The sequence below is a fragment of the Plectropomus leopardus genome, chromosome 12, assembly GCF_026936395.1.
Source record: "Plectropomus leopardus strain MGB_pleo_1.0 chromosome 12, ASM2693639v1, whole genome shotgun sequence".
Taxonomy (NCBI): Eukaryota; Metazoa; Chordata; class Actinopteri; order Perciformes; family Serranidae; genus Plectropomus; species Plectropomus leopardus.
The window spans coordinates 18,034,842-18,059,392 of NC_142187.1; the positions used below are offsets into that span (position 1 = coordinate 18,034,842).

General features: G+C 39.0%; 3 protein-coding genes across 6 annotated transcripts in view; all 3 read right to left on the reverse strand.

Annotated features, from left to right (window-relative positions):
• Nucleotides 1-709: 709 nt before the first annotated feature.
• On the reverse strand, nt 710-11,574 carry LOC121951915 (methyl-CpG-binding domain protein 3). The gene is made up of 7 exons (XM_042498408.2): nt 11,381-11,574; nt 9,253-9,418; nt 6,402-6,539; nt 5,980-6,070; nt 5,710-5,887; nt 3,907-4,062; nt 710-1,631 (listed from the first exon to the last, which is right to left on the reverse strand). Exons 1-6 carry the CDS (start codon nt 11,392-11,394, stop codon nt 3,912-3,914), a joined length of 738 nt encoding a protein of 245 aa, XP_042354342.2. The 5' UTR covers nt 11,395-11,574; the 3' UTR covers nt 710-1,631; nt 3,907-3,911.
• Nucleotides 11,575-13,926: 2,352 nt separating this feature from the next.
• uqcr11 (ubiquinol-cytochrome c reductase, complex III subunit XI) lies at nt 13,927-18,439 on the reverse strand. Of its 2 annotated transcripts, none has more exons than XM_088085379.1 (3): nt 18,281-18,439; nt 16,833-16,963; nt 13,927-14,285 (listed from the first exon to the last, which is right to left on the reverse strand). In XM_088085379.1, exons 1-2 carry the CDS (start codon nt 18,328-18,330, stop codon nt 16,843-16,845), a joined length of 171 nt encoding a protein of 56 aa, XP_087941505.1. In that variant the 5' UTR covers nt 18,331-18,439; the 3' UTR covers nt 13,927-14,285; nt 16,833-16,842. The 2 variants fall into 2 exon arrangements, with proteins under 2 accessions (XP_087941505.1, XP_087941506.1); XM_088085380.1 differs by having other exon boundaries at nt 13,927-14,289; nt 18,281-18,393.
• Nucleotides 18,440-19,094: 655 nt separating this feature from the next.
• Nucleotides 19,095-24,551, reverse strand: part of tcf3a (transcription factor 3a) — a 35,699-nt gene continuing 30,242 nt past the window's right edge. For 2 of the 3 annotated variants that reach the window (XM_088085378.1, XM_042497196.2), the window contains exons 18-20: nt 23,728-23,963; nt 21,829-21,960; nt 19,095-21,711 (exon numbers count right to left, since the gene is read on the reverse strand). In XM_088085378.1, the coding sequence (XP_087941504.1) occupies nt 21,836-21,960; nt 23,728-23,963 (361 nt within the window). In that variant the 3' untranslated portion in view covers nt 19,095-21,711; nt 21,829-21,835. The remainder of the gene's footprint in view (nt 21,712-21,828; nt 21,961-23,727; nt 23,964-24,551) is intronic. The other variant, XM_042497195.2, reaches the window with a different exon arrangement.

Consider the following 24,551-nt stretch of genomic DNA (forward strand, 5'->3'; position numbering starts at 1 on the left):
TCCTGGTTCCAGCTTCTTATATATGTGAACTTCCTGCTTTTCTTCTGCATTTATGGCAGTAAGTGAGGAGTTTTTGAGCGTTAGAAGCAAACTGAAGATGTCACTTAAGGTTCTGTGCAATTGTAATTAGCTTGTTTCATAATTTTGACATTTAATAAACTAAACCAGGGCTCAGCAATATTGAGCACATGTGCCATCATTTTCATACAGCAGTTTAACTAACGGCACACTAGCAACTGTGTGACAAAAAGTGAAAATGTTTTGAGTGCAGCAGACAGCTGATCTGAAAGACGCCACAGTATTTAACATCGCACTTGACATAACATACCACATGTGACAACTTTGTAAGGGAGGGCTGTCTCAAACAAAAGAAGAACATAAGTAAAGTTTTATTGAGCTACTTGAGGAGTTGAGACTGACATTATATTGATATGGCAAAATGATAAACAGTAAAATTTAAAAATGGCACTTCATATCAAAAAGGTTGCCGATCCCTGGACGAAACAATTAATCAGTTGTGAAAAGATTAGTCAGTGCTGAAAATAATACTTTGTTGTAGCACTACTGTGGATTTTAGAAAAGAAAAGGGTAATCATTACATATTATATACATATAAACATGTGAGAACTGTTTTAAGATAGACTGGAACTATGTGAATCCATCTATCCCAACATCCTACATTTAAGTGTGATAATGACAAAAACAGCAGTCATAAAAGAGCTGCATTTATTTGACAGTGACACAGCAGTACAGAGACAAATTATGAATCTTGTAATGAGGTACAGTACATCTTGTTATGAGGTACATCAGTGTTGTATTTGTGTTCGTATTTTCTCAGCGTCCACACCTTTTTTTTACTGATTAAACTCAAACGTAGCCGGAAAGACAGTACTGGTCATTCTTCTGTAAGTACAAATACAATGACTTAAACTTCAAAACCATGTACACTCAGGATATGGTGAGAAATAAAACTGGGCTGAGCTGTAAAACCTTTAATCAAACTAAATATGATAATATGTATTCACAGCCGCCAGAGTGCTGCATGCATGTAAACACACTGCACCCTTTCTATGTTTCCAAACATAAACACACTACCTACAGTGCCAGAGTAAAATATAAAAGAGCAACATGTAAAAAAAGAAACACACTTTAAGATGTCAACATGAACCGATACATTCAACACACGCACGTCAGTCACACACACCGGGTTTGTGTTTTTAACTTTGAGCTTTAACAGCTGTAAAACGTAACACTGCATTGTATGGAGCTTCATCCACAACTGCCGTAAACTGCTGTAGGAACGGTAATTTCCTCTGACTCTAACAGTATCAATGGTGAGATAGTGAAAACATAAACAGTATAGATAGTCTGAAGAAAGTTGCCATACATTAGTATAGAAGAGGTAAAAATGAACTGAAAACCCAAAACACCCTTTCAGGATTACATTGTCACATGTAAAAAAACAAAAAAAACAACACAAATAAAGAAACCAGTCTTTGATTGGATAAACAGAATCTGCAGAATATCTGCATTTAGGACCTATTTCAGCTGAAAGTGTATAGAAGAATCTTCATGGAGCCAATTATTTAAAAACGAAGGGAGTTTACCAGCAAACTTCGTGTCAAACAAACCTGCGGGAGAGATGAGAAAGACACATTATGCCTCCAGTACACTACAAGACACCCTCTCACATCCAGAGACAACAGACCTCATTCACTTATATTGTAAGATGAGATTTATTTTTTATGGAATTTCAAAATGAGGACGTTTCATCAGATTTTGTTTTTTAAAGTTTTTGTTTATTTGGTAGATGATCTTACTTTATTCTCTGATTTATTTAGATAAATACCTTGATTTCGCTTATGCAAAATTTATATTGTTTTGAGCCGCTCCTAATTTAATTTAAATAAGGAACAATTTAATGTGGTGCTCCTTCCGGAGTGATATCACAGATGCAGATGACAACTGCACACCAGCCGATTTTGTTCTTACCGACTGCATGTTAGTGAACCTGAATCCTTCTAAACTGATGGGTAAGTGTTTGCTACAGATGCAGTCAGGATTTCTGGGAATGTACGAGAAACGTCACATCTTGTGTGTTAGGGGTATTTTTCAACCTAGACCCTATTTTCCAAAGTCTTCCTGTCTAAGTGATTAATGGGAACAACATTTTTTTAAATTGGTCCAGTATCGAGCGAAAACGGCGACCAGACTACAATGCTATGTAACTACTCTAATTTTATCATCATAAAAAACTGCATTTTAAGTTGACAGAAACTAGATAGAACTCATAAAAACTGTCTTAGTTTGTCTTTCTGCTGTTTAAACAATCAACAACTCTGGGTGAGTTAAGGGTTTATTTATACCAAAGCAGTTAAATGTGAAAATATGCTGGTCCAATTCATGCTAAAATCAGTTTGTTTACATAAGAGTCTGGTGGATTTGCCAAAGGCGATTTTGGGATCTTTCTCTTTATCTAGTGTTATTGTTTAGCTACTGGTGAAAAAGTTTAAGCCTCCAAGGACCTGTAGTTCTTGAGGTTGCAGATCCCTGCATGATAACGTTATGGGAATCGGCGAAACAGGCTAATGGGTAGAGTAACATCAGCGCTGCTGTACGGTCTCGGAAAGTGCAAGGAATTCACTGAAACATCCAAGCATTAATGGCTGTAGGGTAATGATATTGAGGTACGTTTAATTAATTAAATCTAGAGTAAATGTTGTGTCTTGTGTGAGTTTAAAAACGGCACTTTACCAGCATATATAGGTCATTCTGCTATTTCCCTCTGAAATGTAACTGTGGCCAGGAAAATGATTGTGGACAGGACTTGAACATGAGAAGGTTTCGGGTGAGAGTTGGTGTGTCCGATGACTTAGATGCCATCCGAGGGCAGCAAAACTTGGCATTCAACAATGGCTGATAAGCCATTCATTTCTCTCTTTAAACATGTTATGTCAGTCTCTAAAGACGCGCTCTCTCCTGAATGATGGGCTGTAATACCTTCCAGCAAGGCCACGTATACCATGTAAACTCCAGCCTACAGGTAGATCATAATCTTCTATACACCCTACACGCCTGTTTATAGACTGGGGAGATTTCAGGGTCATTATTTGCAAAACTACAATTAGGTTCCTTTTGAGGTTATTTTCCATCCTGCTCCTGGTGGAAAATATCATGTCAAACTCCCTTTAAGAAATACGATATATTAACAATTCCTGACATGTCCGCAAAACACATCATTCTAGAAACTTAAGATAACAGGCGTCAAATGTCGACAGTATTCTTGTCGATTCAGCATCAATACAATGCAGAAAGATAAAATGTATTGGTGTACATTTTTTTTGCCTTGACTCACTACCAGCTTCCATTGTTTAACAGCAAGAGAAGTTTGTGGGTGTGAGAGGTGAACCGTATCAAATATCAGCATTTTTCACTAAAATACATGCTGATCAGTGGATCAGATACACGGCAAATTAAACACTAACACTCGTTCACTCCACATCTCCACTTTCTCCCCCTTTTCCACAGCACAGCAGTCCTCTCCAGATTTACTGTTGACCCTGTTTGCTACTGGGGTTTGTGTGACGCTGGAGAGAGCACAACTTGTTTGAGCCAAGACTAAAAACTTAAACTAATGTAATAATATAAAACATGTTTAATTTCATCAGAGTTTAAAGGCGAGAAAAAGACTTACGGCAGCTTTTTCTGACCACCTTACACCAAATGATCAAGACCACAGGAGCACATGATTTTATTCAGACACTGCGCTTGAAAAGTTATTTGGTGTAAGGCCGGCATCACATGTACTGCAGCTCATAACGGTTTGAAATAGTCAGTGAGTAGTTATGGATGAACCAATAGAAATAGATTCATCAACACTAAACCTAGTCCTGTAGTTTTGTGTACCTTGGCTATAATTCGTCCTTGTCCACCTGCTCAACCTTCTCCTCCACTTTGTTGGCTGCTGCCTCTGCAGCGGTGTCCTCTATATGAGCCAACATATCAGCTGTGAGGGCTTCCTCCAGCCGCCTCCTCACATTCTGCACCAGGTCCTCCTGCTTCCTGAGAGACACAGACAAGGAAGACATTAAACACTAATGACAACAAACCTTTCATGGCAGACTTGATGAGGATGTACAGGATTTAGACATACTTACAAGTAGTGAAACCTGATTGCAATTGAAAATGTTCAGTAATTGTCATCTGGTGGCCACCAAAGCGCCGCACAGTGCAGTTTCAGCCTGTGCAGTTTTGGCATGAGTCACAGACTGATCTGTGCTCGTCACCCACTGAGCCGCACACGTTCGCAGCATCAGTGCAGAAGCTATTGTGTGACGTGTCAGAATCTGCAACAGTCACCCATTTAGTTGGACTGTGTACAAAATGAAGAGTAAGTAAATGGTGAGATTTTTCAGTGTATGATGCTGCTGTGCGCGCGACACAGTATGGCTGTGTTAAGCTTGGACTGTTGATCTCCCGGTCGCAACAGTGAACTGACTTCACCAGTGGATTAAAATGCATTAAACAAACACAGCAAATTCAGTCTCAACACTGAACTTCAGAGAACAATGTACTGCGTGTGTATGGTTTGTGTGTTATTTAGCTTGTAGACATGCAGGTGAAACGTCAAAACAACCGAAATCTATTCACTGCAGGATAACACTTTTAAAGAAATTTACACGTTTAACAGAAAAGCGGAAAAAGCAGTGGGTGGTAGAGAACAGAAACTTCCTCTTCATAGAACTGGAGCAGAAATACACTTTACAGTAAAAGCAAAAAAAAAAAAGACAAAATTCAATGCCAGCCTGGTAGCTGTTTCAGTCAACTCCAGCACATTTAAAGCAGAGTGCTCTTTCTCAGGCAGAAAACACGTCTGCTCTATACGTGAAACCAATAACAACATCTTCACTAGCATAAATACTTAAAAAACTAACGATAGCCATGTGCAGTTGGGTTGATTTCCGTTTTTTTCTGGACACGTCTGGTGTACGCACAACCTTAAACCGGTTTGATTTTATACAAACTGGCTAAATAATAACAAGTTCTGGCAAATTAAAGAGTAAACTACATCAGTGACCTGTGCTGACTGTGTCATGGCACAAGGAAAACAAGAATTAAAAGGAGGCAGGAAAAAAAGGCATGAGGGAAAAGATGAGTCATTCTATTCCTACTATTGTACTTCCCGCAACGCCATTTAAGAGAAACTGAATGCTGAATGGCTCGCCGAAACCATCGTGCCTCTGGGTACCACAGTGACTGGACCAGCTGTCTGTAATGCTGTCACACAGGTGAGCCAGTGTTGCTACGCCTACATCGAAAACCTGCGCCCACAGCGTCCCAATGCCCAACTCGTGTTGCAATAGTAATAAGCGTATAACTGTGATTAATATATTATGTTTGGTTATAAACAGCCACTGGTGTCTAAAAGGACACGCACAATTTACCGCTGAGCTGAAACCAGCAACATGAAGGAGATCAAATTTCAGCAGAGGTGGGAAGATGTGCACACTGCGTTTATTTTCTAGTATTATTACTATAAAGTTTGTGTGTTTTTTTTGGTGTTACAAGGTGAGAGGGCTCTCTCAAGCCCCCTTTATACGGCCCGTTCAAGGCGGGAATGTTACACCATTATTGTGCCTCGCTGTGCCTCGGATTTTACTTCCAAAGTTTTCATGATATTGATCAACCCCACAGAGGGGAGCATCATACCTGATGTCATCATCTGTCACGACGAAGGCTTTGCAGAGAGGTTGTGTTGTGTTGAGCCACACTCCAGGATTTTTCTCCACTGCAGCGGTGAGCTGACCAGTGACAGGGGCGGGGCTAGTGTGCAGAGCGCTGGCGATGGCAGAAAGCAGCGTTTTGTCTGAACACGCAGGACCGACACCTAGGAATAAGACAACAGGGAACAATGAGTCAAGCTTCTAAAAAAAGCTCTGAATCATACATGTTTGTCATATTTGTTTTGATAACGCTCACCTTGTAGGCCTTTGGGAAGATCCATAGTTTTCACCAGCTCGTCTGCGATATCAAACGCATTTAATCCGCTCAACTTCCTCTCCCAGAACAGCTGAGGATGGAAGCCGATAAACAAATTTCCTGGTTGAGTTTTGAGCACAATTTTTTCCCAAACTGAACATTCGAAATATAATTTATAAGGATAGTGAACTGTGCTGGTTAAACTTGTGAGCACTCTCTACACAACAGCAACGTCAGAAAGAGACATAACAGAGCACCTGGTTATTTATCTCATCTATCTATGCAAAACATTACAACTACATACACTCACTTGCCTTTTCTACACTATAAATGCTGGTGTTGCAGTTTCCTGACAACACAAAAAAGTACAGAGAGGCAAAAGAGAGTTATAAACACTGAAATGTGTGCGTTTCCTGACTCACTTGTTTCGGTTGGTCCACAGCCTTCTGCGGGTCTGTCTTCACCTTGTTGTTGGGATGATTTGTCACCTTGGTCACTGGTTGTTTGAAGATGGATGCTGTCTGTCGAACTGGTAGTGTTGTGTTTAAATCAGGTTTGGCCTTTAAGACATGACAACATAACTGATCGGACAAAATTCTAATAACCGGCTTTGGTTTGATTTTCTGTTATAATAAAATGAGACTTTTTCGAGATTTGTGAGACATAAAGATTGACATGTTGTCTGGAAAGGTCCTGGGATAGAAGAAAAGGAGCTCTTTATTGGTGGTTCCTTCTGTGAATTGTGTTTTACAATCCTATGTGAGATGCACCCAGAAGGCATCATATCAAAATAAATGGAAAAAAAATGAATGAAAGGAAGTAAGACGTTACTAGTGTTGTTTAAGACCCTCTTAGCGACTTCGTTTTGAAAAATCGATCAATCAGACTTAATTCGTCTAGCACTTTTCATATAAATAAAACTATAAAATAATAGAACCAAAAGCATCACCCCCTTATTCAGACCGCCAGGGAAAGAGAAAAATATATTATATTGTAATTCATTCCCATGCATGCTGTTCAAAGTAATCGTGGTCCTCGGCTCTCCGCCATCAGCGCATGGTCTCTCCTCCTCTCCTCCTCTCGGGCCCTGCAATCTGGGACAGGCAGGAGGAGAAGAGACGCTGCTCGCCACGGACATCCAGTTGAGTTTTTATAATTACACTGATGTGCTCGCTCACTGGACTGGTAGCATGAAAACTATAGTATGCGCACCATAGCTCTTAATTACATTCAAATGTTTCATTTAGGACTTTTCTCAGTCAGTCATTTTCTGTAACCGTTTGTCCTCGTAAGGGTCGCGGGGGGCTGGAGCCAATCCCAGCTGTCATCGGGCAGAAGGCGGGGTACACCCTGGACAGGTCGCCAGACTATCGCAGTGAGGACTTTTCTAATGAACTGAATTCAGCAAAGTTTAATGTTGACGTTAATTCAGATGACTTCACCAATTTGCACATTAGCATCATATTTCTATGACTGCATTATTTTCACTGTTGTCAGTACCTAACAGGGATACAGCATTCCTATTTAATTCTGTGGACCAGGGCTGGACGGTAAATCGAATGTATCGATTAATTGGAATTTGTGGTTGAGGATGATTTTTAAAAATGCAAATGTCGATTTTCTTCTCCGCCGCTCCTTCTGGGTTTCCACAGTCCTAGTGGGCTGCGCAGCACATCTGCAGCTTTGTTCTGGTTGTTTTTATTGCTAAAATAAAAGCCCAACTTGTTTTGAGTAATTTCTTTGTCATTTGTAGTTTGTTTATCAGGTTTGGTGTGAAAAAATCTGAGATTTTATTTTTCGGCCATATCGTCCAGCCCTACTGTGGACTGTGAAAAGACAATGTGAAACACTGCATCAGACTTGGATAATTACTGTGACGCAAGAGCAGTTCGTAGGAATAAATCTCTCTTTAAGCTGAACAGCGGAGATAAAGGCCTGTATTTATTTCAAAGCACATTTCCCCGTAGCACAGTCATCAGTCGATCATAAAACAATGACTGTGGGAGAGGTTTAACAGCATGGGAGGCAACAAATCAGTTTGTGGCAACTCTCAACTACCAAGTACACTATATTTAGTGTCAAAATAAAAATAAAATACATGTATATAGTCATGTCAGAAACCCAGTATTACAGCTCACTGGAGTAAACTATTAAATGTTTATTATGTAGGTCATAGTAACTGTTTCTCAGGCTATTTATCAGCTGAAATTTTATGGGGGAGTTGCAAAGAAATCCACTGTTAGAGTCTCATGACACTAACTAGTGTTTGCCAGAAGGCACATGGACTCTGAAACAAAGTGGAAGATGGTTTTATGGTATAATCAGAGCTAAACTAGGCTTTTAGGCTGTGCTAATTTGGGGTTCAAAACAACACTTTGATGCATCCTTGGTCATCTAAATCAGGGATGTCAAACACATGGCCCATTAAAGGGTCCAGGGTCTCCGAAAAAAAAAAACTTTTTGTGGTTATATTTAAAAGGTACTGCGCAAGTCAGCAGCTACACATAATATTGGTTAAACGCTAATGCTGAGGCACTGAGAAAACGTTTGACTTGTTAATGGTTTGTACGGAGGAGGATAACTTCACCTTCTTCCTCAATAAATTCTACTTTAGTCTGTTGTGGTGATTCCAGTATTACGAAACAGGCGTCAAAACATAAGATGTAATGACAGTGAATAAGACACACTGTTCATCATCTTTTTTGTAAATGGATGAACATTTTTAAACTTTGTTACATTGAAAGAAAAAGAAAAATTTGGAGAAGACGTTATTTCGGGGTTGTTATGCAATGATATTACTGGTTCAGCCCACTCGAGATCAAACGGGGCTGTATGTGGCCCATGAGCTCGACACCTCTGGCCTAAATTAATCCAAAATGTGTGGCAGGTCCCCACGTAACCTGAACTTCAGCAGGTTTGCAAAGAAGACTGCAGAAAAACTGCAGTGTCAAGATGTAGAAAGCTGACACAAACCTGCTCACATAAACTCACGGCTGCAATTACTGTCAAATATGCCTCCACGATCCCTTTGGTTCACTTTAACATTTACGGCTCTTGCTCTGTCAGAAAGTCTAATGAAAAACCACTTCGATTGAATGATGTAAAACAATAATGTTAAAAACTCCAAGGGAGGTGAATATGTTTAGGGGCATTATGTAGTGGTTTAGTAGTGTCCAGAGATCACTGAAAAAGCACCTTAGGGTATATTTTCCCTTCAAATAGCAGCACACAGGGATTTATGCTTATAAATACCAACACTAAACACAGCCTCACCCTGATCTGATGGTTGATGTCATAGAGATTCTTGTGTCTGCTGCGCTGCACTTTGGTCAGGAGCGACCATCCACCGCGGGAGTGGCTGGCATTTACATCTGTGTGAAGGCTGCTGCCCAGACTGCGGACTATCTGGGGCTTGTTGAGAATGCGCTTAACAGGTACACTGGAGAGGAAAACAGAAGACTCGTCAACAAAAGGTTTACCTCTTCCAAAAATCAAGGTATAAAATGACAGATCACCCAAGAATAAAAAATACCCCGCTTCCTTTTACCTGTAGTGCTATTTATCAGGCTAGATTGTTTTGGTGTGAGTTGCAGAGTGTTAGAGATTTCGGCACTAAATGACACTTGACTTGTGGCGCTCGAAGTGCCAAAAAAAAAAAAACATTTTAAAAATTTAACAATGTTTCTTGCCAGAAATCATGGCCTGGTTTTATAATTTTTGGTGTTCTAATTTTTGGAGCACTGCCAAGCAGACATCTCTGTGGCCGATATCGCCAACACTCTGCAACGCTACACAAAACAGTCTAGATTTATAAAAAGCACTACACATAAGAGGAAAAATATGTATTTTTGATTTTGGGTGAACTGTACCTTTAATCCTTTAAAGCCTGAGCAAATAGTTTTTATTTCTTTCAAAAACATAGGGAGAAAGCAACAAGCAACTTAGGACATGGCACTAAAATTAGCAAAAATTTAGTAAAAAAAAAAAAGTTACAGAAAATTAGCTGAAAATAAGCCAAAACAAAAAAACTAAAAAGAATGAAAATTATATTAGAAAAATACTGAAAATAAAAATATTTTCTTACATATATTTTATGATATAATTATGCCACATAATTCTAAATATTACAAACATTTCTATAGTTATAAATATACTTTTCTGGACAAACTTTTCAATAAAAAAAATCAGCATTTTTAAATAACCCACCCGTTTTTTCGAATTCATTTTTAGGTCATTTTATTGTCACTTTTTTCCTAATGTCTTGCAATTTGCATGACTTTTCTTGCCAAGTTGGCCATTGCCTTTAAAGGATCAAGCTGCTTGTGAAAGGTGTCTGAATGCAGCACAAGAGAACTGATAATGAGCCAGGTTTCAAAGAACTGAAGCGGTTTTGGCTTTTGACACGTGGCTTCTCAGTTATTCTAAATATTTGGATGTCTTCACAGGCTGATGGGCCATACCTCAGTGAGGTCACCAAACCGCATTCAACTTTTAAAATGATTAAAATGTGCAGGCTGTCGAACCATAACAGGTGTTATTACAAGGAATCAGGAAATGTCAGACACCAGCAAAGTCACCTCTTTCTTTTTCTTTTTTCCCCCCTTTGTTTCCCTTTGTTTTTAAATGTCCATTTCTTCTATATTTTTGTGCCATTTTCCCTATACTGTGTGAGTGATTTGTGGGAAGTGGTATTACCATTGAACAGGTACTTAGCGGTGTTGAAGATGGACATAAAAACACAAAAAAATCATAAGTATATGAACCTATTGTGAACATCTCCTCTGTACTTGTCTTTATGTTGAATAAATAATATCAGGCACGTGTGTGCACGCCCATAGGTAACAGTGTAATCAGTGGGTGAAAACACCTGTGTGGATGACCTTTGGGTACATTAGTTACCTACTGCAGCTTTGTAATCGTAATAAAACACAGGCTGCCTTTTCAAGAGTACGTGTGTGTGCTCACAGTGACTTATTCACAGCACATGCAAGCAGCAGTTAACTACACACGAGAAAACACGTGCTTTATCTACAAGAAGATAACTGAGCTGCAGCTGAGGTTTTTATACCGGATACTGTCGTGTCTGCAGCGGCCCAACGCGCCGCAAGTCAAGCGTGTGTAAACAATGAAACTTAGCTAGCTAATCAAGCTAGCTGCGCTGGTAACGTCAAGTAGCAGTGAGCAGCGTATCAATTACTATTGTTCAAAGTTGCAAGTTTACAAAGGTAATAAACTCGAAAGGACACAAAGTCTACGTTTAACTCGTGTAACGACCGTGTAATTAACACAGACTCGATCATTTGTTGTTCTCAACTGCAAAACGCGTGTATGCATGCGTGCGTTTCCTGCAGACAAACTTTCATTTGAACAACTCCTTCGACTGAACATTTAAAAGTCTCACCCTTTTCTTTCCATGCTCGTAGCTGTCGAGATTTGCTCGTCTCCGATTCCGGCTAACTAAAAGATAAGAAGCCAGCTAGCTGCCTTTTGTTGCAGTCATAATTTTCCACCGAGTCTGGTTTGTTATCGATCCCCGCTGTCTGTCCGTCCGTCTGTCTCCCGTCAGGACCTCCGCAGCTGCAGATCACTCCGCCGGCCGGGTTACGCAATGAGCGGAACACATCCGCCACACTAAAATAGTCCGAAATGACAAGTTTGTTTACTGCACTCTGTCAGAGCTGGAATACAACTAAACTAAGTGTTTTTTTTAAATTTCGAAGTACTTTTTTACTCCTATTCTACAACGGTTTTGAGAAATATTGGTACTTTTTAACCCATTATATTTATTTGTAGTTAGTAAGTCAAGTCATTTTTTAATAAGCCCATTATCACAGATCACAATTTGGCTCAGAGCATACAACATCCCTCTGTCCTTAGACCCCCCCCCATAAAATAACTATAACATGGGAAAAAAAATGGTAGAAACCTCAGGAAAGGACAGATACAGGAAATCTTTCCTGCCACAAGCCATCCACCTGTACAATAACTCACCTGTCTGCGCTTTAAACTCCGGTCTTAGCTCCATGTCACTCTACACTGCTGACTTTATTTTTATTTTTATTTATTCAGATACTGTTCCGCACTTTACACATGTATATATGTAGATATGTACAGTCTGTTATTTTTTTTTTTTTTTTTTTTTGGTTTTTTTAAGCGCATTCCTTTATATTCTATCAATAATGTGTGCTCTTTATTCTCTGTTCTTACTGCGCGGCGCTGCTACGTCCCAATTTCTCAGTTTTGAGATCAATAAAGTATATCTATCTATCTATCTATCTAAATACGACTGAGGAGGGATCCATCTTCCAGGATGGACAGACGTGCAATAGATGTTTTACATAACAGTAAAGTTGCAGTAGATATCACAATCAAAGACAGGAAAGAGAGAGAGATCAACCTGAACAACAACCTGAAATTACGTTTATACTTCATTTTCTGCACATCTCAGTTTTTGCTTTAACTTTTTTTCTTTGTTACATCTATATACAGTAGACATAACTCACACACACAAGAAAATGTTCTTGCTCCTTTTTATTTATGCATCTAATTTTATCCAATGAATTGCTGTTGATTTGAATATCATTACTGATTTCTTTCTTGTAATTATTTATATCATCATTTTATTATATCTGAGAGAGAGAAAGAGAGAGAGAGAGGGAGGAAGAGAGAGGGGGAGATGCCCTGTGTACATATGTGTCATATTGTATGTAGTTTTGACTTCTGCCATCAGTGAAGAGGTATACTTTCTCTGAGAGGCCAAATCTAACAGATATCTTAGATCATTCATTTCCTCAGCTGTTGGGTTTTTAAACAAGCTTTAGGCCCTAATTCACACTAACGCACTGCTGAACCTCTTTAAAATGTTGTATTTTCCTTAATTTTATGCATTTTACACTCTATTTTTATCTTTATTTTTATGTATATTATCACAGTGGGCTTTATTTTCCATCTATTTTACTCTTACTTTTACTAGTATTGTAAAGTGGGTTTTATCCATGTGGAGATGCATTCTACATAATCTATGCTGATCTTATTTTGCATGCAGGTTTTATTATGTCTTTTCACGTGAAGCACTTGGTGCATGTAATTCCTTTGTTGTAAAGCACGTTGGGCTGCATTTCTTGTATGAAAGGTGATATAAATTTTAATATTATTATTATTCTTTGTCATGAACAATTAATGATGAACCTTGAATGTTTCATAATCTCCACAACTAACTTTGATGAGATCTACTGTATGTTATGTGTATTTATGCCTCTATTTGTTGTATTTATTTATTGTGGTGTGAAATGGTTGTCTTAACTATTGTCGTAAACCAAATTGCCCCTCGGGGTCAAATTAAGACTTTCTAACCTAATCCATAATGTACCATATAAAGGAATAAAATTATGCTATTTTGCCATTAATGTCATTCCTTGGTGACGGTGCAGAGATGAACAGTCGAAACATTGACCAATCAGAGCAGATGTGGGCTTTCAGGAAGGGGGCTTAAAAAAAGGCACCAAAATGGAGCGTTTCAGACAGAGGGGGAATAAAGATGTATTTAGACTGACAGTATGAGAAAAATACTGTTTTTGACATTAGAGCATGTTAACATGTTCTGGTAGAAACCCAAAATACAAGTATGAAGCTGGCAATGAACATGTTATGGGACCTGTAATACACAGACTGTGTGTGTTGAGATTTTTTTAAGGGTTTGTTTTTATTACAGATGTCTGTGTATGCTTTTTTTTTTATTATGATGAACTGTAAACTTCAGGAATAAATCAGCAATAAGAGGCTTAAATCTGGATTATTAATTACTGTCCATCAGTGATGTGACTCAGTGTTAAGTCTAAGCAAACCGTATCCATCCTCCACTGATGGGCTGCATTCATTCTGGATACAAATACACTTAAACTTGACACTGAATCAGTCAAAGTGAAATAATTATACACAACCGCAATATAGGACACATCTCATACTTTACTTCTTCTCTTCAAAACAATGACAGTATGACACGAAGGACAGATTTGATCATTTGTGAATCAGGTTTGACCCACAGCAGACTGATGATTAGAATAAATACCTGACCCCCCAAAACCAAAGTCCATTTATCATATGCGTTTCCATGTTCCTCCGATCCATGTCTGAGGAATGTTGAAATGACAAACTCCAGTGCATTTCAGAGGATGTTAACGGTGACAGTTCAATGTTGACTGAGCTGCAGGATGAAGACGACAGCTTCCAGCGGCCTGACGCACAAGCTCCGGGCTGCAGCAGTTCTTGTTCATCATTTAAGTCTTTGTGTAAGAAACAGCAGCGACCTGGCTGGAGGAAAACAACCTCATTAGTCTGAACAGAAGAAATGCGATTTTGCTGCGACAGACTAATCAAATCTGGACGGAAAGTCAGCAAGTTCAGCAGGAAAAAATGTTGTTAAGGGGACACATTAGTATTTTTGTTTTTTTATTTTGAAAGCTCTATATAAAAATCACTCACTGTCAAACGCTGTTTACAGACTTTGAGATTTCTGGGTTAAATAACTGTTAGTTTTGAAAATTTCTAAGCATAATAACTAGGCTGCAGAGTGGCAGAAGGTTTTCCTGTCTTATCAGAAGCCGCCACATGGGCTTAAAATAGGCCAGTGGCCTGGATTCTGGTCTCCCGACACCTCTACCTGGCTACTGTCTCTGAATTTCATCTCCTCAGACCTGACAGTTTCCTGCACCCTGCTGATGTGAAGCTTCTCTGAAATGTGTTTCCTCCACTAACATCAGGCTTCACCAAAGTTATGGTGTTGACCAGGTGATGAGATGCCCCTCTTGTTTTTACCACAAAATGCACTTCATATATAAGTACTGAGTCAGAGCAGAGTTACTACTGATGAAGTGAAGTATCATATGCACAGATCAAGATGTCTCCAGATGCGGAGACTAAAGCTAGGTTTATGCTCACCGTCGTGTTATGACGACGGCGGCGCATGTAGACGCAGCAGCCAGTAGCTCCTTGAATCCTTGCTACTTTTTTTGCTATATTTTTCTAGCCCCTTCTACTGAAGCACAATTTTTCTACAATAGAGAAGCACGTGTCAACATCAGGAAAAGTTGTTTGAGGTTTGGACCGAATGCAGCAGACCGCGAGAGAATCTTCCCCAGCAGCTTATGCGGAGTAGCCAGAGAGAAACGAAACCGAAAGCGCCGGACGAAGCGAGGGAGGAGAGTCGGCATCATGGCGAGGCTGACCCGACTTTGACCGAGAGCTGGAGGATACATATCTTGTACCAAAATATAAATGCCTAAGGATTTGGGAAGGACAGTAATTCTATTTTTAAGTGCTTTAAAAACAGGAGAACTTAAAAATGTACACAACTTAATATTTTGCCAACAAGGTCAAATCGTTTACAGGATATGCAACATTTCAACCTTTATTTAAATATGATACAATTTGTTGTCCAGGAATATTTGATATGAGATATTATTTTGCAGGCATTAAATAGTTACATACTTGGTCTGTGGCATTTTGCCAGTAACACTCGTTGACTTTGTGCTTCTTACAGAATATACTGTCTATGCGCCTCCTGGCATTATGGAGAAAACTCCAACAAGAAACACATTGGTAATAAACACCTCTGTGTGTGTGCTCTTTTCTTCCATGTCATCTCTGGAGAGCTGTGCCATGTCGTCTCGCCAAGGGTCTTTTCTTTCTTTCTTCTTTTACATTTTCTTTCATCACTATATTATGTGTAGTTTAACTGTAAAAACTGTTGGACAATTTCCCTAATTGGAACATGTGACACTTTGTTTTTTCATAACAGTTCAGGTGTAATTAAAAGCAGGAAACATGCAGAGCATGCACAAGTTTACAACTTTTTAGGACTCTCAGGTTGTCAACTAGCAAAACAACTTAGAAGATATAACAGCAAGAAATAATAACACTGACTGTTCACTGAAATACATCGAGTAAGTCACAATGCAACGATATTCTGACATGCGTTTTTAGATAACCATGTATTTATATCAGATGGAGGCATAAGCTGATGTTAGATTGTGGCTACACAAGGAAGGCTTTTTTAAACTTTATATATTGACCCTTTGTTTACTTTTCTTGATTACGTGACTATTGATTTTGTTTATTATCCTTATTGAAGTGAGATTCCTTATAAGCCCCTAGAGGTTTCTTTGTCATCCTTGAAGTTGTGTTTCTATCATTTTGTTTTGTGCGAATAAATCTAAACAGGGAAAACCTTCACCCAGCGCTGCCTGTGGTCTCTGTGTGGATGTTTGTCTCTAATTCCATTATTTGGACAGCTACTGTGAGATCACCGTTCTTTGGTGAGATTTTCCAACGTTTTTCAATGCCCAGAGCGTAAAATCGAAAAAGACTCAACATGGACTATCTCTACATAGTGTAATAATTACAACTTCTAATGCTGCAGATAGACTGGTGTGTACCCTTTTGAATCACACACAATTAATCAACAAAGAGTGTTATAACAAAAGGTCTAAAAAAAAAAAAATACCGTAACTAATATAAACAGCATGTTTAAACAAGATACGCCAATTTGCAAACACTTCTAAATGTATTTTCTTTGCAATTACCTGGTTTTGTTTTGTCTAGATTAAACAGCTAGAGAGCATTTTTCATGAACAAAACAACACAAAATATAAAAAATGTGAGTCGAAATAGTTTTAGAAACCAGTCTACGGCCAGTTTACATGTAAACGCACAACAGCAGTATCAGGTTTCTGACTTTAAAAGATACAGCAGCTGCAGAAATAACAACACTGAAAAAATGTGATACTGTTTCAACTTTTCTAATTCATCACATGATGCTACACGTCTTCTCCTTTTCACCATTCTCTGACACTCACCTGAGCGCCACTACTCGTCCCTCTTGAATTTGCCGCTGATGTAGGGGACATAATCCAAAATCAATCGCCAGTCTGTGAAATGAACGAGAGCTACGCCTCCAGCTGTGCCCCACACAGCCAGAGTCGGGATCCTGTGGAGTAGACAACATCCGAAGATTTACCAATTTAACTTCCATTTAAGGAGGACACGACCTTGATGAAAATGATTTAATTCAGTGAAGGCAAATATAGATTTTTAGAACAAACACTGAAGTAAACGTGACACGCCTATGACCAGGTACGCATTGGAACAATTTGTTGAGTAATGCACACACACAATTTGTAACTTTACTTTTGTTGTGTTTCTTATGTAGAAATATTGATGCATTTACTGGCTGAAGCTTCACAATTACAAATTTAAATAGTCGCTTGCTTTTTCTCCCATTTCACATCGATTAAGAGTTTCTTTTACAAAGTCAAGATTTAAGTACATAGATTTGACCTGATACCTGACTTTGTAGACTAAATGATTCAAGGAGTAATTATCTTTCTGACTAATCTATAACCAAAACAACAGCCCCAGCCCTTCAGGTGAGACCACTGAATCAGCTGGCTTGTTGGTCAACTTTAATGTTTACAAACTGGGTAATAAAGATTCACATTTTTGCAGTGGTGAAAAAGTATGAAGATCCTTTACTGAAGTAGGAGCACTCATACCACACAGTAAAAATACTCTGCTACAAGTAAAAGGAAAAATACACACCAGAACTCAAACTTTCTAAAATCAAAATTACTGATTTATTTAAATAAAAACAACCTTTCCATACGTTATGGAATACATCATATATTTATCCATTTATTTATAAAGACTTAACTGTTTATCAAAATAGTTGGCAATTATTTTTGATATCAATCAACTGATTGATTAATCAACTAAACACTAATTTCTTTTATAGCAAAACATCATATTTCAAAAACTGTTCGAATGATTTTTTTTTGCAAAAATCTTAATCTGTAAAATAACTAAAACTGTCAGATGAACGTCGTGAAGAAAAAAGTACACTTTTTATTATACATTTTCCTCTAAAATGTGGTGGGGCAAAGGCGTAAAGTGACATAAAGGAAAACATTCAAGTATAAGTACCTGGAAGTTTTAATTAAGGACAGTACTTGAATAAATATACTTAGCTACATCCCACTACTACATTTTTGCAATATTAAAAAAAAACAACAACAACAGCGATTGAGGAAAAAGCCAATATTGACGTTATTTCTTGCTTGATAATGGTCGTTTTAGTTATATTTAGTGAGTTTAGCAGACAGGCAGCTGAAGTCAGCATGTCCCCAAAGCAATGACCTCGGCTAAGCTAACCGCTAATGTTAAATGAGGACACATCGCGTCTCTGTAAACCGAAAAAATACTTTTTTACGCCTTTTACCATCTATACGGTATGAAAGAAACACCTTACCATGATTTGGCGATAGCCGCATACTTCTGACCGATCAGTTTACCGATCATTTTCGCTAAAGTCTGTCCTCTTAACGCAGGACGCGCCGCTTTCACAGCTAAGAAGAACTTCCGGTTTTGGTTTGCGCAAGTGCGTGGGGTACTTCCGGTAACTACAAAAATAAAAGTCCATAACAACAAAAGATGGAGAAAACGGAACAGGAAGTTGTAGCATTATTAGGGACTGTTCTTTATTTATCCGAGGGAAGGATTTGTTGGGGTGTGACTTTGTTGTTTTTTTTGTTTCTTTAACCCTACCTGAAGCTATAAATATTTTTATAGTGTGACTGGTGCGTAAATGAAACACCCTCCCTCCACCATGAATTATTTGTCAGTTTAAAAGATTTACTCACTGATGTTTGAAAGTTAAAAGTTAAAAGCTGAGGAATAAACCCTGAAGCTGAAAAAAAGTCTTATTTTTCACTATTGTTGTGCATGCTAGTTGGTTAGTACAAACAATTTATTTTTGGGCACATTTTAAACAAGACATAGAAAGTAAGTGATTCTGAAGAAATTTTAGTTTTTAACATCATATTTGGTTGTTATTTCTCTGATGGAAGCGCTCAACACACATGCTGTGTCCATGGACCGCTGGAAATATGAAAATTCAATGATAATTTCTGTTTTTACTGCTTCTGGTTCTGATAAATGGTATAATTTGGGCAATTGAAAATGTAGTCCACTTAGTGCTTAAGTGCTTACCTGGCTGCATTGCAGGAAGGAAACTACAATTATGTGATTTTTGATTTATGGGTTTAAAAAAAGACATCGGAAAATTGTGTTTTTGTTATTAAAAATGGCACATTTATTGCTACATTACTGTTATATACACAACAGTTCTCTATATCTACTTTATATATAAAAAATAGGAAACTGGAGGCACTTTGAGGACATAGCCTACATAGATGTTGTCCCCAAACATGAGTGAAGACAGAGAGATTTGTAGCAGGTCATCTGTTGTGGAGGACAAGGGTCTGTTAACAAAAAAATTATCAGGTGCATGTTTTGATCCACAGAAAATCCTCAGATACTGCCGAAAAAAAATCTTTCATGTAAAGAAATAAAAAGTACAAGTCTTCAGTAGAGATTTTCATATCACAACAACACCACATTTTCTGCAGGAAAATTAGTTGAAAAATAATGCTCGGGTCTAGTCCGTGGGGCAAGATTTGTGACAAAAATGACAGGTAGAAAACCAAATACTGTTACATATCACTATCAGCTTACAATGATGAAGCTGACGTATCATACAGCTGTACATACATATCAATGCACATGCCAGTCAAGGACAAAATTATACTTAACAAAATCAGTACATAAAAGATGAAACATTTGAAGTAGTTTTCAGCGTCAAAGTTGAAGACCGAGTTATTAGTCATCTTACATTTAACGACACACTGAAGCAGTCGGCGTCAGTGAAAGCAATTCTTCATTTAGATGTTCTGAGACACTGTCAGATGAAGTATATATGTTTTTATACATCTGTATTATAAAAAGGTACAACCTATAAATCCTCGAATGCAACGTCATCCACCATGTAGCAGAGAAGTATTCAGGCACTGGTGAGTAACCATTATCAAAACTCCCAAAGTCAGGAAAATGACTAAGGCCACCCTATTTTGATTCATTTTATGCTTCATATCACAATGAAACAGTGAATTATGTTGCAGATTGTGCAGACCGCCCCTACTGCCCCTTCCTCAAACTAATCAACAAGCTCACCAGAGGAGCTGGACATCAGGGAGAGGAGAGGGGGGTGCGCTGAAGAAAAATAGTTTCATTTAAGAGAAAACTGTCGTGAACACCAAAACAATCCAATTACAACTGGCCTGACAGGTTTGTGTTGAAACATGCATTTTTTTTGTTGTTTTTTTTTCTTAAAAAAGAGAGCATTATCACAACATGTGATGTTAGAGCCAGATAAGTTTGTCATTTCTAACATTTCTAAGCACCTGGCACAAAAGGAAAAAAAAAAAACAAAAAACAAAACACCTCACTTTGTTCCTGGAATCTAAATCGAGTTACATTTAAACAATGTAAACAAAAAAAATAATGAAAAGCATTCCAAATGATAAAAACAAAACTCATACAACTATCTTACAAAGTAAAAAATAAAACAATAATAAAAACAATGATGAATCATTCTACAAAAAAAGGAAGATCCTTACAACAGGCTTTGCAATTGTTCAAAAGGGGAAAAGAAAAAACACAAAATGCTCAACACACAGCAACAACCCAAAAAAAGTCCGTCAATGGCGAGTAAATTCTCTACAGGGCAGCAGGAACACTCATGATCCCTTTCAATACTCAATTATTTCTGTCTTCTGGCAAAATGTGATACAGTTTGCTCCGAGACTTCAGTTTAGTGAGTTCACTGTGCTGTAACAGAGTCTTCAGGTGTGATTGGACAGGGGCAGGCTGAGACTGATGTGTGACTGATGTTTGCGCTCGAGTCCAACCAGTTGGGATGTGCACGTTCGATTCATAATCACTGTGGTTCCTGGATTTGTGTCGAGTCTTTGCTCGCGTTCGTGTCAGTGGAGGGTCTCTCTCCGACGGTCTCTTCGTTGCACTTGCATGGCAGTGACCATAACAGATGTACAAGACTTACGAGATAAGACTCCACGGTTAAAAATAAACAAAAAAAAAACAAAAAAAACCACATGGGTGAGTTAGAGACTGTGGCACCTTTTCAGCCAAAGCAAGAAATTAAAAAAAAAAACCAAAAACAACATCCAGAAACACCAGCATACAAAAAAAAAGGAATCAGCTCTATGATTGCTCTGATGTCTCCAAACCTGCCTCTGTAATTCAGTCATCACATGAGAAGATAATCATGATGGCTATTTTTTCTTAAACACCATGCATCAGGCCTCCTTTCTGGCACGTTTTACCGGGTTTTGTTCAATCAATCATAAGATAGAAACCTGGTTGTCCCTCTTTGCCTGTGAAGAATGTAAGACCTGCTTTTCAGATGGGAATGCCAATATTCATCCAACAATACAAATCCTAACTCTGCTCACAAGCAGTTGATCCAAAAAGTTTGATTTGATCCAAACAAGTTTTGCTCCCAACATGTAAAAGCAATTTTTTTTCTCCAAAATGTCTTACAAAAACATGATCATAAGAACGTCCTTATGTCCAAATTCCACTGTCTCCAAACCGGTGTCCTCGGTTCAAAGTGTTGTCGTGTTAAGATTAATACATTTCCCCTCTTTCTGCGAGAGTGTGCTTGTTACTTTTGTATTCATCGTCAGGAATGTGGCCACCTGCTTTGTCAGTAATGAGGTGTGTGTGCGTGTGTGCTTTCCGAGAGTTGATTAACACACACTGAGATGCATGACAATGATAGATTAAGGCCACGTGTTCTAAGGGCTGTACAATCAACAGGAACTGGAAGAGAAAAGAGAAAAATGAATGAATATCTTCACAAAATGAAAACAAGCTATTGTTTAATATCTATAATCTGCAGGTACAACAAACTCCAGTGTGCAAACTGTGCAGACTGACCTGAGAGTTACATATGTCCGTCTCCTCCGAGGCCAGGGTGGCCCCCACCCAGCTGCATCTGGGGGTCCACGCCTGCAACTTTTTCCTCCTCTCTCCTCTTGAGGCAGGCAGCCTTTGGGTTCAAATTACGCTCTTTGAAAAAAAAAAAAAAAAAGGACCAACACACAGATTAGGAAACAGTACAGGAATTCTTGAGATTATCTCATCATGCTTCACCCTCAGAGCTCTTGAAAAGGTTCAGTGTACAGGATTTAGGGGGAATTAATAATACGTAGTATAATAAGTATGTTTTCTTTAGAGTATATTAACTAAATGAGAATCATGTTTGCACTACCCTGTGGTCTGGACACACGACGCTGATGTTTAAAGAACTAGCAACTACAAAGACAACTGTGTGCAGCCTCGCGTCCCCTGTGTCTCAGCCAAAAAGTTGCATGTAAACACGCCGCAAAGATTCCAACCGACAATCAACCAGCATTTATATTCTGCGCCTGCGTGAGAAGAAATAATACAGACAACGTTTGTCTGTAATTGTCAATCAAAAAGGGAAACTGGGCGACCGTGTTAATGCTAGTTAGTCAGTTAGCACATAAACACAATCCAGTGTTGAAAGAACAAAGCATGTTTACTGTGCGTCTGTGAACAAAAAGACAAACCACAAGGACATGTTTCTGCTAAAGAGCGCAATGGCTAAGGAAAAACGACTTGATATAACAAGTTTGTTTTCGACCTCGCTCCCGCTTTACTTTAGCTTTTTGTTTACTTTCCTAACTTCCATTTTTCTTCTTGTGTGCCGAGTTTAACGGCCAGTCAGAGTGATGTCATTCATCACGAGGCTCCACCATCACTGGCACAGATTCAGCATGCTAACTCTGCTGAAAAAAAGCCGAGGTGCACAGTGCAGGGCACATACCGGTGGCCCAAAGTCGGCTTGGTGTGTCAGGGCCTTCAGAATGAGTCGTTTACATCTACATGAAGAGCGGAGAGTCAACAGAGATCACCATGTAGCACTGCCATGTTTCTACAGTAGCCCAGAAAGGACAAATCAAACACTGGTTTTAAATGGGACATTTCCCTTTTTTGCGTCAGCCACAAAAGCTGGCAGCCCCTCTGTGTCAAGAGCGTCGGAAGAACACTGATTTTTTAAATGTGAAACCGCTTTATTTAGTGATTTCACAAGTTTGATTCATCACGTCCGTTTGTTTTAGAGAGGAAGAGACCTCTGTGCATAATTCAGCTCCCAGTAAAAACCTCCTAAACGTCTGGATCTTAAGTTATTGAAGAAAAAAGCATTAGCAGGTGCTGTGCTAGCGGTCTGTCTCTCATGAACACAGTTGGAGAAACACGGATTTGCAACGAGAAACTGTATTATTCAGTGTTTTTGCCAATATTAACCGGGTCCACTTCTTCTGGGGAGAAAGAGACTCTGAGGATAATTTGTCTCCACGTAAAAACAATCAACACTGAAGGAACTTTAACCAGAGTTTCCAGCTGGTTGCAATCTGTACTCCGCACTGCTAGATGCCACAAAATCCCCCTAAATCTTACACGCTGCTCCTTTAAGACATTAAAGCGGGGTTTTTGAACATACAAAAGGTCAACGACAGACAGGAAAAACAGAAGAGGGAAAAGGAAAGACAGGAAATGGAGAAGTACGATGAGAATTGCAGGTGTTTGGCAGAAAAGCAGGGATATACTTCCTCAAACATTCTCCCTTTCTTCTCCGTATATCAAAGTGATGTGAGAAAAAAGCAAAGAGAGTGAATGCTTCACAGTAAGTGAGAACGAAATTAAAGAAGAGATTTTCCTACAGATGAGCAGCTGGCAACTTGTGCAGCTCTGATAAGAGATGGTTGGTTGGTTGATGTGGATCAGACCTTCCCGTTTTGGCTGACCTACCTCGCACCTGCTTCTCCAGGCCCATTATGACCTGGACAGCCTGCTGCAGGATGATAAGCTTGGTCTGGGCCTTGTCGCTCTGCAGGTGGACCTGACACATCCTGCCCAGCTCTCTGAAGGCTTCGTTAATGTCGCGCACGCGTACCCTCTCCCTAGCGTTGTTAGCATGGCGGCGCTCACGCTCCCTCTGCTCCTTCTCCTCGGCAGTCAGGTTCTCATCGGTCACTGAGACAATGCTGCAGCCAGGAGGAGAAGTGGGGGTTGGAGGGGCTGGTTAACAAACCCAAATCACAACCCTTGCTGAACCTGGGCTTCACGTTCTCACTTAAACTGCACTCATACTCTTTTAAACGTATAAAACTGCTTTTAACTTAATATTTTATCACTGAAAAATCCTTCTTCTGATACTGGGAAATTTAGTTTTTTTAGTATATGTATGATGCTAAGTTCAAGCTTTTTACCCAAGATGACACCAGTGAAATGGCTGAAGAAGATCCCAGTGGAGTGGGGCTGTGCTGCAGGAGAGTGAGTGGTGCGGCGGGAATTGTTTTTTTTTTTTTTTAAATAAAATACATCTTTAAGTTAACAGATGTATTCTCAAGAACTTTAAATGTTGTGGGCTGAGCACGCGCGACACTTAATGATATCAAGTCAGGAACAAATATTCTGGAGATCAAGATACAACGTGAGCGACCAGGTCTGATTAATCTGCAGTCGAACCAACCAACAATGATTTCTTTTGGTCATTGGGGTCCAGGATGGAAGTCTAGGGGATATGGTGACTGTCCAGCAGAATGAGAGAAGTTATGAAGAGAAGGAGAGAA

Coding starts and splice junctions, on each gene's coding strand:
- LOC121951915 (XM_042498408.2), bottom strand. Junction 6,540..9,252: donor ACATCAACCATCAGATCAGG/GTGAGGCTGTGT, acceptor CATGTCTTAAAG/GCCAAACCTGATTTAAACAC. Junction 6,071..6,401: donor CTGTGGACCAACCGAAACAA/GTGAGTCAGGAA, acceptor TTCCATCCTCAG/CTGTTCTGGGAGAGGAAGTT.
- uqcr11 (XM_088085379.1), bottom strand. CDS start 18,330: ATGATCGGTAAACTGATCGGTCAGAAGTATGCGGCTATCGCCAAATCA. Junction 16,964..18,280: donor GCGGCTATCGCCAAATCATG/GTAAGGTGTTTC, acceptor TCTACTCCACAG/GATCCCGACTCTGGCTGTGT.